The sequence below is a fragment of the Mytilus californianus genome, unplaced genomic scaffold, assembly GCF_021869535.1.
Source record: "Mytilus californianus isolate M0D057914Y unplaced genomic scaffold, xbMytCali1.0.p SCAF_4, whole genome shotgun sequence".
Classification (NCBI taxonomy): domain Eukaryota; kingdom Metazoa; phylum Mollusca; class Bivalvia; order Mytilida; family Mytilidae; genus Mytilus; species Mytilus californianus.
The window spans coordinates 103,594,386-103,611,419 of NW_026262690.1; the positions used below are offsets into that span (position 1 = coordinate 103,594,386).

General features: G+C 32.7%; 1 protein-coding gene across 1 annotated transcript; it reads right to left on the minus strand.

The window, feature by feature from the left end:
* Positions 1-499: 499 nt before the first annotated feature.
* LOC127738940 (uncharacterized) lies at positions 500-12,957 on the minus strand. The gene is made up of 7 exons (XM_052250441.1): positions 12,773-12,957; positions 9,238-9,402; positions 7,298-7,478; positions 4,069-4,342; positions 2,995-3,102; positions 2,083-2,322; positions 500-967 (listed from the first exon to the last, which is right to left on the minus strand). The coding sequence occupies exons 1-7, from the start codon at positions 12,927-12,929 to the stop codon at positions 659-661; spliced, it is 1,434 nt and encodes a 477-aa protein (XP_052106401.1). The 5' UTR covers positions 12,930-12,957; the 3' UTR covers positions 500-658.
* Positions 12,958-17,034: the final 4,077 nt, after the last annotated feature.

The window sequence follows — 17,034 nt, forward strand, 5'->3', positions numbered from 1 at the left end:
GAACCGAAATATAACGGAAATTCGCGACCGTGTGTCATTTCTAAAAAATGCGAGTTGGTTACCTTGTTTTATATTAAGGTGTTTGGGATTTTTTCCAAAGACAAATGCCTATTTCGTCACCCGTAAGAGCAATTCAGATTACCTTCATTAAAAGCGCTCAAACACAAAAATTTGAAATCCAATTGGGTACCTCCAAAGGAAGAACCTTATCATGAATAAACAAATAAGGAGATGTGGCATGATTGCCATTTAACCAAAGTTCAAATGATATAAATGTAAGCAATTACAGGTTACCCGTATGGCCTTCAAAAAGGAGAAAAAACCAATACCGTAAAGTGAACTATAAAAGGCCCCGACATGAATATTTTAAAACTATTCAAACCCGATTTATAACAATTCATTATTTTTTTAAAACAAAAACAAATATGACAGACATGAACCAACGACAAGCATTCACTGAATTATAGGATGCTGACTTGGGATCATAAATAAACCACACTTTAGCGACGTAATTTGTAACATTGTAAACAGTCACCAAATACAAGAAATGACAGAAAATATAAGAAGGTGTGAAAAATAAAGATATAATACATGTATCCATGTATTGAAAGTTGGAAGTTTCAAGAGATGTTGTATTCATTTAAAAAGTTTAACACTGTCATGTACTATTAATGTAAGTTTGCTCTTTCATATATTTTAAAGAATCCACGTATATCCATTCCATTGCTCTAAATGGTGATAACAAGGTACAATCGTCATCTTTCCCTGATGGTTTTGTAGATATATAGCGTTTGGCTTGAACAAACAGACCAGTTATGTTGTAGTTAAGTTGTAAATCTCCATATTGGTTCCAACTGTTCTTCGATGTTACATTGACGTCTGGAAGAAATTTTATCGGCCTTCCTTTCGACTGGTATCTAGACTTTGCTGTAGCTGAAGATTTTGAAAAGGCTAGTGTAAAAGCATCCTACAATATTAAAGCAAAAACAAATAAGCACAACGAATAAACGAAGATGTTTAGTGTACATCATTCGACAGCAACACAACAACACAATAAAATCAGAAAATACACCCAAAGGTCAACGCTTATGTGCCATGTAATGTATGGAAGCCAAATACATAATAACATTAATACTAAATGGACATTCCATAGTTAAAAAATTCACATTGAAGATTGGCTCTTGTGCGGGTGTTACCACAATAACAGTCCGCCAACACCGCTAATATCAAGTGGTAGTGAAATTGGTAAAGCACGAAAAACAGCAAATTTTAATCCTAGTGCTGGTAATATACGCATGCTAAGAAACAGTAAAGCGCTGCAATGTCATTGACAATTTAACATTAATGATACTTTACTATCTGTTTTTGTGTGTGAAAAGGTTCCTTTTTACTCAACATAGTAATTAATAGGCATGCATTCATATTATTGTGTTTATTTATTTATTAATGAAATGCACATTTATACCCCGAGGGGTTTAAGGCATATAAACAATACAATACAAATATATACACAATGCAGAAATTATTACATAGCACTACTACTGTAATCACTAGCCAGTCAACACTGAGGTTGTGAGTTCGAACCCCGCTCGTGCAGGTGCACTCGACTCCAATCTTAATTGACTAGGATTGTCAGTTTTCCTATCGAAGGTCGGTGGTTTTCTCCGGGCACTCCGGCTTCCTCCACCAATAAAAACTGGCCGCCACGAAATAGCCCAAATGTGGCGCTTAAAAGTGGCGTTAAAACACCAACAATCAATCAATCATATATAGCAGAAGTAAAAAAGTAATAATATTTATGCAGGTGTTATGTCCACTCTCCTCAGTGCAAATGGCTTTTTAATGAACGGAACAGAAAGCTGCATAGTATCAAATGAAGATAGAAGTAATTGTAATCTATCTTTTTCAGACAATTTGAAGAATTTTGAACAAATATTATTTAAATCTTTTCATTATGAAAGAATCGATTGCTTGCTAATATGAACAATCTAATTCAACATAATTATTATTATCATTATCAACATTTACCATTCCTGTTGTTGTTTAATAATTATGAGATAAACAATCAGCGTATAAATATACCTGATTAATATCTTGACAGGTAGCAGGGTCGCCAAAAGGTGCAGACGGCAAGAGTGTCTTAACAGCTCTTTGACTTGTCATAGTTGCTTTAAGTTGTAGGGGACTCTGAGGAATCTTGGTACCATCTGTGTTTGGAAAATATACTTCAGTCGAGCTGTTAATTTTTAACATATCTGAATGATACGGTTTGTGAAAGCGAAATGATTTAGACTGTGTTGGTGTTTCTTCGGTATTATCAAACTGAAATTAACAGCAAATAAATAACGAGCAAACAAAATAACTAAGCGAACAATAGTAGAAACAAAAAAGTAATATTACAAAAATCAAAAATTTAAATATTCTAACCAAACGCGATAACATTCCGACAGATAAACAAAAATGCGGGTAATAACACTCCTAAAGGGATCGCTTCATCAAATAATAAGTTGTCTTTTTTTTCTATTTTCAAGTGTATATATAGTGATTAAAACTTGTATTATAACGTTTTTTTTATTCTCTATTTGCCTTTCATTATTATAGATATAAGAAGATGTGGTATGAGTGCCAATGAGACAACTCTCCATCCAAGTCAAAATTTATAAAAGTAAACCATTATAGGTCACAGTACGGTCTTCAACATATAGACCTATTTAGAGTTCGATGATCTCTACTATGATAATCATACAGTCAATCGAGATCAAATTGAACCCACTCAAGTTTGTTTATGGTTAATAACTTAAAATGATAATAACTTTTCTCAAGGTATGACCCGCCAACCCCTTTTTCCCTTTATTGTTGCTGTGTAACAAATTCTATCAGTCCAACTGGTAATAATTTTCATCAACTTTTCGCTTTTAAAGTTTGTAAATGCTACATGCTTTCTTATAAATTGATATTATATGTATATCATGATATCAATGTGTTATCTTTTACCTCTACTAGTGAGGTATTCAGAAGATTAACTATCAGTTGCTGAGCAGTGTTTGTCCAATGTGAAACATATTCTTCATTATCTTCAAGAGCTTTCACTTGTGAAAGGGGCTGAAATAACAAACAAATACACATTCATGAGATTTTTTCTTGAAAAAAAATTTATTCGCTCTATATTCTTAAGTTTTTGTTACTAGAATGATTTTGATAATACATTTTTATTGTGAATTTTAAGTCGTGTGAAAGACAGTTCGTGGATCTATTGTGCTGTTTTTGTGTGCTGTTCTATGTTGTTTTACGTGTTCGTTTTTATTCTGTGGTTAGCATGTCGAAATGTTCTATTGTATTGTTTATTTGTGTATTTCTCTGTCCTGAATGTTCTTGCATTTATGTGTACTGTATTCCTGTCATGTAATGTTGTCATTTTAGTGTTATATTCAACATTGCCATTAAAGCGCGAGGTTTGGCTAGCCACAAAACCAGGTTCAACCCACCATTTTTTCTTAAAATGTCCTGTACCAAGTCAGGAAAATGGCAGTTGTTATCTTATAGTTCGTTTCTGTGTGTGTTGCAATGTCGTTTGTTTTTTGTTCACTTCAGTGTTTCTGTTGTTTCGTTGTTTTCCTCTTATAGTTGATGTGTTTCCCTCGGTTTTAGTTTGTAACCCGGATTTGTTTTCTCTCAATCGATTTATGACTTTCGAACAGCGGTATACTACTGTTGCCTTTATTAAAGTATGGAAATCACGACATTGCCATTTTTTTCCTTATCTGTACCTTCATTTGATCAAAAGATACAGGTCAGAGAAAGGCTACATCGATGTAACTGGTAAGTGGTGTGACAAGCGGATTCTATTTTTAGAAAACAAAATGCAATTCAGGAATCAAAATATTAATTTTAATTATTTGTGCGTGCCGAAACTTTCTGGTTTTATCTACTTTTTTCAAATATAAAACATGGTTATTTATTTCTGCCGAATGAAGTAAATATTTTTTAACCACCTGGACGAACTGAAGTATAAAAAGTTAGGAATAACAATAATTAAATTCAGTGAATGCGGTGATAATAAAAACTCACTTGAAGTATCGACTGTGTGTTCGAATATCCCTCTTCAAGCACAGATTTCGCTTCTGACACATTGGTGTTCCGTACATACAACATAAATGCGTTCGTGTAGTTAGCTATAGAATCATATGCATCTTTTTGAGAAACTTCTGGTTTCAAGTCATAACCTGTTACCGCTGGTGGAAGGTTACCAGAAGCAAATTGTCCATAGTTAATACCTTCCATTACAATTACGGGTGTAGTGTATTTTTGATTTGGAGCTAGTATTAAATCTTCTTCCAACTCTCTAAAATTTAATTTTAAAGAAGACGTACAATGTTTGATGAAATCGTGCAAAATGAGTAATTAGAGAAAGCAATACAAACAATGACAAGTTTAGAAATGGCAAAGAAATTTTAAATTGTATCGTTCGAGATTTTGTTAGCAAATATTACGATTCTTTAAATTTCTACATTATTTCGATTTTATTTTTTATTAAACGATTTTACTGATGTTCGGTCAATCCACTCATAAACTGGGAAAAAAATATGTACGTTTATCAGTTTTCAGCCGAGTTTATAAAACTATAAGTTCCGTATAAATATCATTTATTATTTATCATTCCAAAACACACAAATACACTAAAAAAAATATCATTTTTACAATTCCAATTAACTGCTCGAAAAAGGTTTATATGCATATGGAAAATAAATGCATATTTACAGAACTATTATGTTTGCATAAGAATTTATATACTCGCCACATATATTGAATTTATCAATGTCAGATTATTTCGGGTTTCACTACCTATACTTTAAGATAGTAAAAACATCTACTGCGATTAAAAAATGGTATTGTTAACACCATCACTAAGTGAGCATACGGAAAGCAACAGTTACTTGGGATTTAATATTTACGACAACATCATCATTATTGAAAACTATTCTTTTTTTTCTTGGCATTTACCTTCTTCAGTAACGCTCAAAACTAAACATTTGAAAGGCAGGGATGTATAAATACGTAGAAACGTTAGGCGCTAAATGTTCAAGATGCATTAAAAAGTAAAATAACAAAAATCCCGAACTCCAAGGAATATTCAAAACGGAAAGTCCCTTATCAACTGGCAAAATCAAAAGCTTACACACATCAAACGAATGGAAAACAACTGTCATATTCCTGACTTGGTACAGTCATTTCCTTATGTAGAAATGGTGGATTAAACATGGTTTTATAGCTAGCTAAACCGCTCACTTGTATGACAGTCGCATAAAATTCCATTATATTGACAGCAATGTGTGAGCAAAACAAACAGACACAATAGGTAAAAATGTCAAAAATAGGGATACAGCAGGCAACATGTGTTATAATCTTAATCCTTAATCACTATAAAAACAAACAATTAATATGTCAACAAAGAAAAACAAAATGGCATATAGACAAAGCACATAAGCAAAAATGAAAGACAAAAATACAAAAATTGACTATAGCACAATAACACAATGACGGGATGTATAAGTACCGAGCCACGCCAAAGGGATATTACAAAAAATGGACTAAACAGTAAAGATAATAATTTACAAAGACAAATAAAAGAACATTATAAAACGTAATTAAGATGATAAACAATGTCAGTACCTAAAATCTTTACTTCAAGACCATCATGTATTATTTGTGAAGTTGATACGGAATATTTATCAACAAGGTCTTGGTATCTTCCGATGAACTTTTTTAGAAAAAGGACGAATGAGTTTGGATATGTATATCCCATATGCAGGTGAAGTTGGTATATTGATGCTAAGGTGGGGGAAATTGATAATTTCAAAATTAAAATCGTCTCGTTTGACATAGATTCTGGTACTGAGAAAACCGCTTATGTCAAATTCGAGGTATAAGTCTAGAAATGAGGCGGAGGAAGCCATGTCTGTTGTTTCTTTAATTTACATGTTCTGGAGGATATATTAATGAAACCCAATCAGAAAAGTTTGGATTGTTAATGGAAAGAACATCATCAATATATCTGAATGGGAAATTAAATCAAAGTACTGAAGTACTGAACATCGGATGACCGTAAGTTCTTGTGGATTGTCAAAAGCACTTGTCACAGAAAAAAATCACATCTCTATACCTGAAACTTAGGTTAATGTACAGATGTATTTTTTTCTGAGACAAGTTCGTGCGTGGATAATAAATAAATGACAGGAAATTCAATCTCACCGTAATAACTATTATATTGTAGTGATACAAATCAGTATACACTGGTTTGTTGTTATATATTATATTAATATAACAGTTACATGTATATATAGTTTTCATCCATTTGTATATCATTCTATTCTACTTTTCTAATAAGAGTGCAGTGCAAGTGCATGGTGGACACTCTTCTGTAAAAATTCGGTTTTTCTAAAAGATTGGATATGCGTAGGCATTCATATTTTCCCGCAAAAACAAAAATATTGTTATCAGTATTCATTGAAGAGATGTAGTTATAGCAAACGATAAGAAATGTTATTTTGCACTCGTTAATATCCGCGTATTTATCATGTTTATAGATCGGTTACAAACCCAAAACGAAAGTTAGGTAATGGAAATCTAGGCGATAGCAATACATCGGAATGCCCTCACGGTCATCGCGATGTAAAAATCTGGCTTCTTTGATCTTTTTGTTTTTGACAAGTGTCTGAAGGAACTCCGACTCGTATGAAAATAAGAAGAGGTCGACAAGAATAGGCACTCAGTTCGTTCCCATAGGAATGCCGACAATTTGTTGAAAAAGTCTACATTCAAATTCAACAAATATGTTGTCAATAAGAAACTCCAGTATACTGATCACTTGTTCCTCTGTATAGCATGTTTTACCCTTTTGTTCACTATTAACAAAATATGCCCTATGGTATTACAAAGTAATAAATTTATAGCGTGTGTTACCATTTTTATATTGAAAAGCATTGTGGATTATTTATGTTAGATGATTTTTAAATTTCACATGGGGAATGGTGGTATACAGGGTTGAAAAATCAAAAGTTTTGATAAAACTAATTTTAGAGAAAGATCGAGATTTAATACTATCAAGAAGTTCTTAAGAGTTTTTTAGAATCCACATATGGTTAATACTACTAAACGCATAGCCAAATTCATCTAAGTCAACTTTGCCTAGTATGACACGTTAGATGTAGTTATTTCACCGAACGACATAGTAATCGTGTTTTCTGAATATGTAAGGAAATTCATATTCCCTAACTATTATTTAAACAAAAAAACTCACTCGAATGCATCAACTATTTTCGTAACTCTCGTTATCCCATCTAAGTCCCCACTAATGGTAAGAACTGGGAATGGATATTTGTTAAGTCGATAACTACCGCTTAGGAATGACGAAAACAACAGCACTCCATCCAGTCGATTCTTATGTAAGGGTGAATGCCCATAAGTTGATGCCCTTTGACCTATGCAATAAAAAAAATATGCTATCATTGATTTGTGCATGTTATGTTATTATTTCTTTTGATAATATAAGACCTTTGGCTTTATGCCAAAATTAATTTGGAATAAAACCGATGAAATTCAATAGCTTACAATTTTATACGTGTCTAAGACACTTATTTTTATGAGAGGTCAAATTCCTGGAAATGACGTATTTTCACTTATTTTCTCTTTTAACCTACTTTTTACATAACAAGTTATCTAAACGAAACCTATTTGCAAAAACCCGAATACCAAGCTTTTTCGTATTGACGTTTTTTTTAAATAGTTTATGCTTTCTCATCTGTATTAAGTGGTTCCGTAAAGCCTGATTATCTATTCATTCTTTCAATGAAAAAATTACACACTAAACATACGTACATTGTCGATAAATATATAATTTAGTAAGTTTTACGAACGACAACATGATTTGGTTGACCGTTATTGGATTTTAATTATGTGTGTCACAGATGACCATGGATATGTTCCAATTGTCCCAAACATCACCGAATGAGATTTATCATAGGATTGTACATTTCACGAACAACACGACGGGTGCCACATGTAGAACACAACTGCTTAACCTTACAGAGCGCCTGATATCACCTCCGTTTTTTTTATCGGGTTCGAGTTGCTCAGATTGTTGTTGGTCTTTTCGTCGTTTTTCGTTTTTTGCCATGGTATTGTCGTTTTCTCTTTGACTTACGAATTGTGTTTGACCCTTTGGTGTTTGCTCCCCCTTTTTATTTGATTGAACTTTTCATCTGTTTCATCGTAGTGAGTACACATTCATTTCATTTTTTTTACCTTGGAACTTAAGTCTTTTATTTTTATCCTGCAATTTAACATTAAAGCATTAACATAACTAATTGTTGTCTTTAATTTTTTCATGAACAGGTTATTGCTTGAATGCAGACCTTAATGACCACTGGCCTGTGACGTTTACAGTAATTCTAATATGACCGCCCTAACTAAAGCAGGATATTAGGAAATGAAATTTGTGTTCACTGTAAAAATAAAGCAATAATTTTGTGTAGGTCTAAATTATTTGGCTAATTGCAGGATAAAATGGTTTACAACAACATATCAACCACATGCACAAACGAAAAAACAATGAAGTCCTCTTTAAAAACCATAAAAAATAATGAAAGTTACTACATTTTCATAACAGAGCGTTCAGATAGCCTGAATTTAAGTACCCTTTGCATGATTTTGTATTTTCTTTGAATTTACAAAATGGTATGCAATACATAATTTTTAAAGTTTAATGCAAATCCAGTTGTTATTTTAAAAGGATAGAAGTCCATTACTAGGAAAGTACTGAGCCTTTTATAAAGTGACGGGGATCATAGTATATTCATAGTTGCAACTGTGTTGAGTAAAGTTTCTCCGGAAACATTATTTTTCTTTTGCACATTTCTCTAGGTAATTGACTTCTAGAAATATGAAAATATAGAGATATTAAGTGTACATAAACTAAATATAAAAATCAATTTCATGTGCATTTGGTAATTATCTTGTCATTATGAATGAAATGAGAAGCGGACAAGGCATGCACAATGTTTAAATTCAAATGTTTTACGAAGGATTATAGTTTTGAATTCTGATCATGTATAAAATATATTTGAGTAAAATTGGTTTGAAGAAATGTCAGCTTATCTTTTCGAAAAGCTTTATCATGAAACTGTAGATTAAATATAAATCAAAAGGAAATGAAAACATCATGCCATAATTTGATTCTACCTCCTAAGCCGTGACCAGCTAGAAAGACTTTATCGCCTTCAAAGCCAGCATCCAGCAACTGCTTACGAGCACCGTTGAATGCAATAGGGAAGAGAAGTGAACTTGGTATGCTCTCTAAAACCACAACCCATAACCTCAAAGTGCTCCTGCTCTGCAATACTTTTGCTGAAAGAGAACATTATGAGAAATATTAAAAGTGAAAGGGCATAAAAATGTGTTCTACCTCCATCACCATGGCCTGCTAGAAATACTTTATCTCCGTGGAAACCTTTATCCAGTAACTCGTTACATGCATAGTTGAATTCGAAAGGGAATGCTAATGTACCTGGAATCGTCTCTAAAATTGCAACCCATAATCTCAGAGCGCTTCGGTTCTGTATTGCGTTAGCTGAAACATCATTCATATGAATTGTATTGTAAGTTAAGTTAAATTACCAAGACCCAATAAATGGAAGAATGCACCAATAACAAGTCTTGTCAACGTCACATTCTAATTCTTACTTAACATTTTTTTTTCAATAACGAAGTTTCAGATAATATAGAGGTGGAAGATAAATTCCATTTTGTAATAATGTGTCCATAACCAAATAACTCTTAAATCAAAATGTTTAATGAAAATTCTGATATTGTTCCTTGATTTAATTCAATGCGTAATGAAAATTAATTAATTTTCTGTTTCTTTTGATAAATATGACATTTTTATGATTATTGTTAATGGCATAAGTCAGATATATATAGTGATAAAAGCAACATTAACAATTCATGAACTGTGTGTTTTACATGTGTGTTTTTTTATGTTTATCAATAATGGGACTCTTTTTTCTCTTTCGAATAACCTATAGTTATAGCAATAGTATAAACAACAAGTGACTATTCTACCCTTTACACAAGTTTATCCTTTTCCAAACTTAAAGACAAATTAAAAGAATTGTTCTTACTTTTGTTTCATTAAAAAAATGGTCAACATATATACAGATATCTTGTTTTAGGGATGGACAAATCATACTGTGTAAACAAAACACTCTGATTCAAAGAAAAAATAGACATTATCAAGATGCTTGGTGTATTAATGACAACGTATTTATAACGTGTTGAGGACGTGTTTTTCAACAAACAATCGGCATTCCCATCGGAACCAACTGTGTTCATCTTCTAACTGACTTGTTCCTTTACTAATATAAGGCATACTTAATACATGCAATTTTCAGGAAGAATGACAAGAAGCTATTTCCTTCTCCCTTAACTTCACATTCCGCTAAAAAGATGATGTTCCATCACTAAACAATTCAAAATTTGTTGACTATGTTGAACGCATCTATCCCATCGAACTTGAAATAAAGGATACAACAGATACAGTTAAGACTGCCTCATATCTTGACTTCCATCTAGAAATTAACAATGAGGATCGGTCGAGAACAAACTATTACGACAACAGGGATGATATCCGCTTCCCAATTGTGAACTTTCCATTTCTATGTAATAACATTCAAGCAGTGCCTGCATATGAAGAACTGTACATATCTCCCAGCTGCTACGATATTACAGAGCTTGCATTTCCTATTATGATTTTCTTGATGAACTGCTTTTAATGAAGTTATTAAACAAAGGTTTCCATGTGGTGAAGTTGAAGTCGTGCCATCGAAAATTTTACGTGCGCCATAACAAGTTGGTTGACTGTTATGGAATGTCTGTTTTACAAATGACAACGAATCCCGCCCTCTTTTCCTCGAATGTGACATCACAGAATTAGACTTATCGCCGAGTTTGTACTTATATAAACAACACGACGACTGCCACATGTGAAACAGGATTTCCTTATCCTTCCGGAGCACCTGTGATCACACCAGATTTTTTTGTGGGGTTCTTGTTGCTCAGTCTTAAATTTCCTATGTAATGTTTTTATATGTTTTTTTTTTGCCTTTTGGTCGTTTTTCGTTTTTTGCCATGGCGTTGTCAGTTTGTAATCGACTTTGGTATCTTCCGCCTCCCTTTTTTAGTATATAGATAAATATATTATATAAGTAGGCAGTATTTCCTTTTTGTCACTGTTCTTAATATAATAATTTAAATGCAAATATGAGGAGAGGCATGTGTCACGCATTTAAAAAAAAATGGATGTTTTATCCATGTTACAGGTTTATATTGTTCATTGTTTATTTGTGATATTTAGTATCAATCATAGCAATTGTTTTGATTACATAGTAATAAGATATCATATCTTATCTTTTAAAAAGATAACAAGTATCCCATTAACTATAATATGTTCCAATAACTATGCTTGTATATATTCAAGCAAACTTAGCTTGTATTCTCTTCTATGCTATACAAAACATTGAATTAGATCACAACATTGAATCACATAATATATATATTATAATTCAATCAGACATGCATAATTTATTATCTTTATTGATTTGTATAAATTTTGTTGGAACTTACAGTTTAAACAGTGACATACTTTGATAATGACTATAACTTCATCTGATTTCATATTCAATACACCGGTAGGGCAAATTTCCGCTACAAAAATTCACACCCGGGTCATTTTCATATTTTTAATCATTACGAAAAATTCAGAGTACTTTGAAGTTCTGACAATATTCTGACTTATTAAGAATCATTCGACAAAATTATAAATGTATAAAGATATCTCAAACCTGTATTTTTTTTACTAAAACCAAATGGTTCACAAAAAGGATAACAGGAATCATAAATATTTTGTACCAAATTGAAGAGTACATTAGACCACACAAACCACCGTAAACGATAACGATCAACACGTGTTCTAGATAGCATGACTTGTACAGGTAGGATATAAGGTGGGGTAAAACCGGATTTTCGTGCACACGCTCCTCCCCTTTTGCCAATGTCCTCTTTGGAATGAAGAAATACGGGTTGTCAGATACAAGTTAGTTCATTTTGTTTAGATGAACTTCGATGTAAAATTTTACAAAAAAACATGTGAAAATTATAATTTTGTATAAAAATCCATTCGAAGTTAACGTGGTAAAATTTTTGAAAAATATTTAAGTATATTATGTAGGTCTTAATATTAACATTCAAGTAGGTTTTGATAATTCTTTTATGTTTACCCTGTAAGTGAAACAGAAACAGAAGCAACTGACCATAACTGTTAAGTCCATGGTTTTACTTCATCAGTTATTATATGTGCACAATGTGTTTACGAATTCATTGTTTATTAAAATTTATTCCTTTCACTAGGGTCATTTATTTTCTTTGCTTCGGTCAAACGTATTCACGAGATTCGCGTTTCAAATGTGATTGGTTCGTTCGATAAAGTTCATTTCAATTTGTCAATTGCCTAGGAAATATTTTTGAAATAAGTGATTTTTATCGAATATTAGTAAGCAAAGGCATTGACTCAATACGTACAATAATGCAGTTTTTGGTAAATCTCACTTATAGTACACAATGTTTTATTCAAAATTCTGTTGATTAGTATATAATCATATTGTCATAAACTGGTTTTAAATGTTAATGAGCTTTATCTTTTTAAATAGTGAAGTCCTCTTACCTAGAGGCTTGTACGCCGCTCCCGGTATAGACGTATCAGGGACGATCACTATTGCAGCTTCCGATCCAGTTTTGTTTGGAGCCATAATTGTCACTTTTATACTCAAACATGATTGAATGCACAGAGAAAACAAAGCTATTTTGTATATTGTATCCATTTTGTTCAAAGAAGTAAATACAAATACGTGTATCTTTGTTTATCAGGTGTTTATCTTTATAAAATGATATATCACATCATATCTATGTATATGATATCATATCGTCCTCATGTGATGACTTGTCCACTATACCGGGGAGCGACATTGATATTATCAGCAGATTGGACTATAGACTTGGCCTTGGAATTTCTATCTTAAACCGTTTTCATCTGTTTGGATTAGAAACAGTATCTGGAAAAAAAACCAGAACGACCTAAGATATTTTTATTCGAGCGTCAATAGCGAGTCAAACGCGCGTCTTGCGTACTAAATTATATAAGACTGGTATATTTCATTAATTTTTAGTGATTTTCTAATGTTTGTGATTCGTATGTGTACATATCGATATATGTATGCGATGTCTGACAATTTAAAGTCTAATATAATACCAATGTACAGCACCAGATGCGTATTTCTACAATTAATGTCTCTTCAGTGATGCTAGAGGTCAGAATTTCTGAAAATTCAAAACCAAGGCATTGCAATCTCGGATTGTTTTAGATCAGAATAAGAATAACAAAATAATACTATAAAACATTATTTATTCTTATGAAATAGTTATCAAAGTTACCAGGCTTATAATTTAATGCGAAAACTTAAGACAGACAACCGTATGGTATAAAAGTACGATAGTGTGATGCATTCCCAGAAACAATTACCCTCTTGACGTGCGTGATATCCTTTGCTTTGACTCATTACTGATTACATGTATTTGTCAATCCATAAAAACTACGACGGAAAAGCACTAGCTTTAGCATTTGATAAACAATTTATGTAGAGGCTCCATTCAATTAAATGTTGAATGATGAATCACGCTTTTAGGCAAAAGGACAACATCACCGGTTCCTTTTATTTGCAAGAATCTTGTCATTTTTGTCCTGCATTCAACTTAACATTCGATGTTTTTAAAGCAACTATAATTCATATCAATACGATTTATATCTACAAACTCCTTCAACAGTATCTTTGTCTTGCAATACAGGACAAATCTCAAACTAAAAGAGACCTTTATTATCTCGTCCAAAAAAAGAAAACAACATTTAAAAAATAATTTCATGCGCCCGAAGCGCTTTTCTTGATTAACCTTCATCTGGAACGCTCAAATCCGAATATTTTAACATCAACATCAGCTCCTATTGTATCATACAGTTACGCCAAAACCATTGCACCTAAAGTATTTAACTATAAGCAAGCATTGCAAGACCTTGATTTAGAAGAATACCTAAAAAAAACCTTATGAACTGTGACTGTTCCCACTCGCCCTACATTTACAGCCCCTCTGGAAATGTTATTATTGGGGATCTAAACATAATTCAACATGAATATCTCCGAAAAGTGATATCTCATGGTCCTAAGTTCAGAGAAGCCCAACACATCAATTGGAACCATAAATTCAAAATAATTATGGATTCAATTTAGGACTACGCCAGAACATGGGCTAAACGAGAAGAATTGAACTGGACACTTTGTCAGAATGGGTCAAAACAATCAGGCCTTGCGGCCTACTCCGAGTACTGAGTAAAGTTTTATGACCGAGGGCCCAGGTCTCTCATAAAACGTCGAATTCATAAGTTGTAGTGTGAATGATCGACCAAAGTCCGTTTTCAGAGACAAAGAAGCTGTGAAATGTCTATCATCTCTTCACGATAAATATGTTGTTGTTACTGCGGACAAAGCTTTAAATAATATTGTCTTTGTATGTAAATCGTACTATTACGAGTGTCTTGAAAAAGAATTAGGAATAAATGAGCACTCAGATAATCCTACAATCAAAAACATATCTGACAAGGATGAAATTTTGACAAATCATAAGTCCTTCATGGCTTCAATGAACATTACTTTGAACAGCAAATCTGAGGACTTACCTTATTTGTATTGGATACCTAAGCTTCACAAAATTCCGTACAAACAACGGTACACTGCCGGCTCATCTGCATGTTCTACAAAAGAATTGTCCATTAGATTGACAAAAATTCTGTCCACAGTGAAAGAGTGTCTTCAGAAATAATGTGAAATTTTTACTCGCGTAGTGGTATTAACCATATGTGGATTCTAAAAATTTCTAAAGAACTTCTGGATAATTTTAAATCACGATCTTTCTCTGAAATCAATTCTATTAAAACTTTTGATTTTTCAACCCTGTATACCACCATTCCCCATGTTAAATTTAAAAATCGTCTAAAAGAAATAATCCACAATGCTTTTCAATATAAAAATGGTAGCATACGTTATAAATTTATTACTTTGGGATACCATACGGCATATTTTGTAAATAGTGAACAAAAAGGTAAAACATGCTATACAGAGGAACAACTGATCAGTATGCTGGAGTTTCTTATTGACAACATATTTGTTGAATTTGGAGGTAGAGTTTTGTAACAAATTGTTGGCACTCCTATGGGAACGAGCTGTGCGCCTCTCCTTGTCGACCTCTTCTTATTTTCACACGAGTCGGAGTTCCTTCAGACACTTTTCAAAAACAAAAAGATAAAAAAAGCCAGGTCATTTATAAATTTCACATTCAGATATATTGATAATGTTCTTTCCATTAACAATCCAAACTTTTCTGATTGGGTTCCATTAATATATCCTCAAGAACAAAAAATAAAGAAACATCAGACACGGCTTCCTCTGCCTCATTTTTAGACTTATAACTCGAATTTGACATAAGCGGTCATCCAGTACCAGAATCTATGATATATGAGACGATTTTAATTTTGAAATTATCAATCCCCCCTTATTAGCAATATACCAACTTCACCTGCATATGGGTATTCGGTATTCAAGAGCTTGCAGCTGCTACTCAGACTTTGTAAACGTCACCTGTGTCTGAGCAGAAAGTTGAACCAGGGTTATGTCAAAGAACGTCTCGTCCGTTTTCTGTATAAGTTCATCGGAAGATACCAAGACCTTGTTGATAGATATTCTGTATCAGTTTCACAAATAATACATGATGGTCTTGAAGTATAGATTCTACGTTTTTTATCATCTTAATTACGTGTTATTATGTTCTTTGTAAATTATTAACCTTTTTTTAGTCCATTTTTGGTTATATCCTTTTGGCGTGGCTTGGTACTTATACACCCCACCATTGTATTATTGTGATATGGTCATTTTTTGTATTCTTGTCGTTCATTTTTGCTTATGTGCTTTGTCTGTATGCCATATTGTTTTTTTTTTGGGGTTTTTTTTTGACATATTTGTTTGTTTTTATAGTGATCAAGATTATAACACAATGCTGACTGTTGTACCACTATTTTTGACATTTTTTCGTATTATGTCTGTTTGTTTTGTTCACACATTGTTGTCAGTATAATGGAATTATAAGCGACTGTCATACAAGTGGGAAGTTTAGCTAGCATAAAACCAGGTTTAATCCACCATTTTCTAAATAAATGCCTGTACCAAGTCAAGAATATGACAGTTGTTTTCCATTCGTTTGATGTGTTTGAGCTATTGATTTTGCCATTTGATAAGGGACTTTCCGTTTTGAATTTTCCTTGGAGTTCGGTATTTTTGTATTTTACTTTTTAAAGCCAAGGATGTATAAAAACCGAAACAGTTGAAGAGCTTTATGACAAAAAATGCCTATATAAATTGCTAAATCCATCTAAGTTCAACTTTGCCTGAGGGAGTTGAAACCTTAGTTTCTTTATAATTTCAAAATTATAAGCAGACACTTTTAGAAAGGTTTGTTATAAATCATGTAAGTACCGAAGTACTGACTACTGAGCTGATGATACCCTTTGGGACTGATTATCCAGCAGCAGAGGCATCGACCCAGTGCTGTAAAAAATAAAAACAACACGTTAAATAATTTCATGCGTCCGAACTAGGGATACTTAGCCAATGATATAAACCGTAATTATTGTTTGATTATCTTAGCTGTATTTGGAAAAACCTTTCGGAATTTTAGGTCTCCAATGCTCTTTAACTTCTTACTTTATTTGGCCTTTTATCTTTTTTTTGATGCGGTCGTCACTGGTGAGTCTTTTGTAGTAGAAACGCGTGTCTGGTTTACACAAATATAAGCCTGGTATCTTTGAAAAGTGGTTTTGCATTGGGG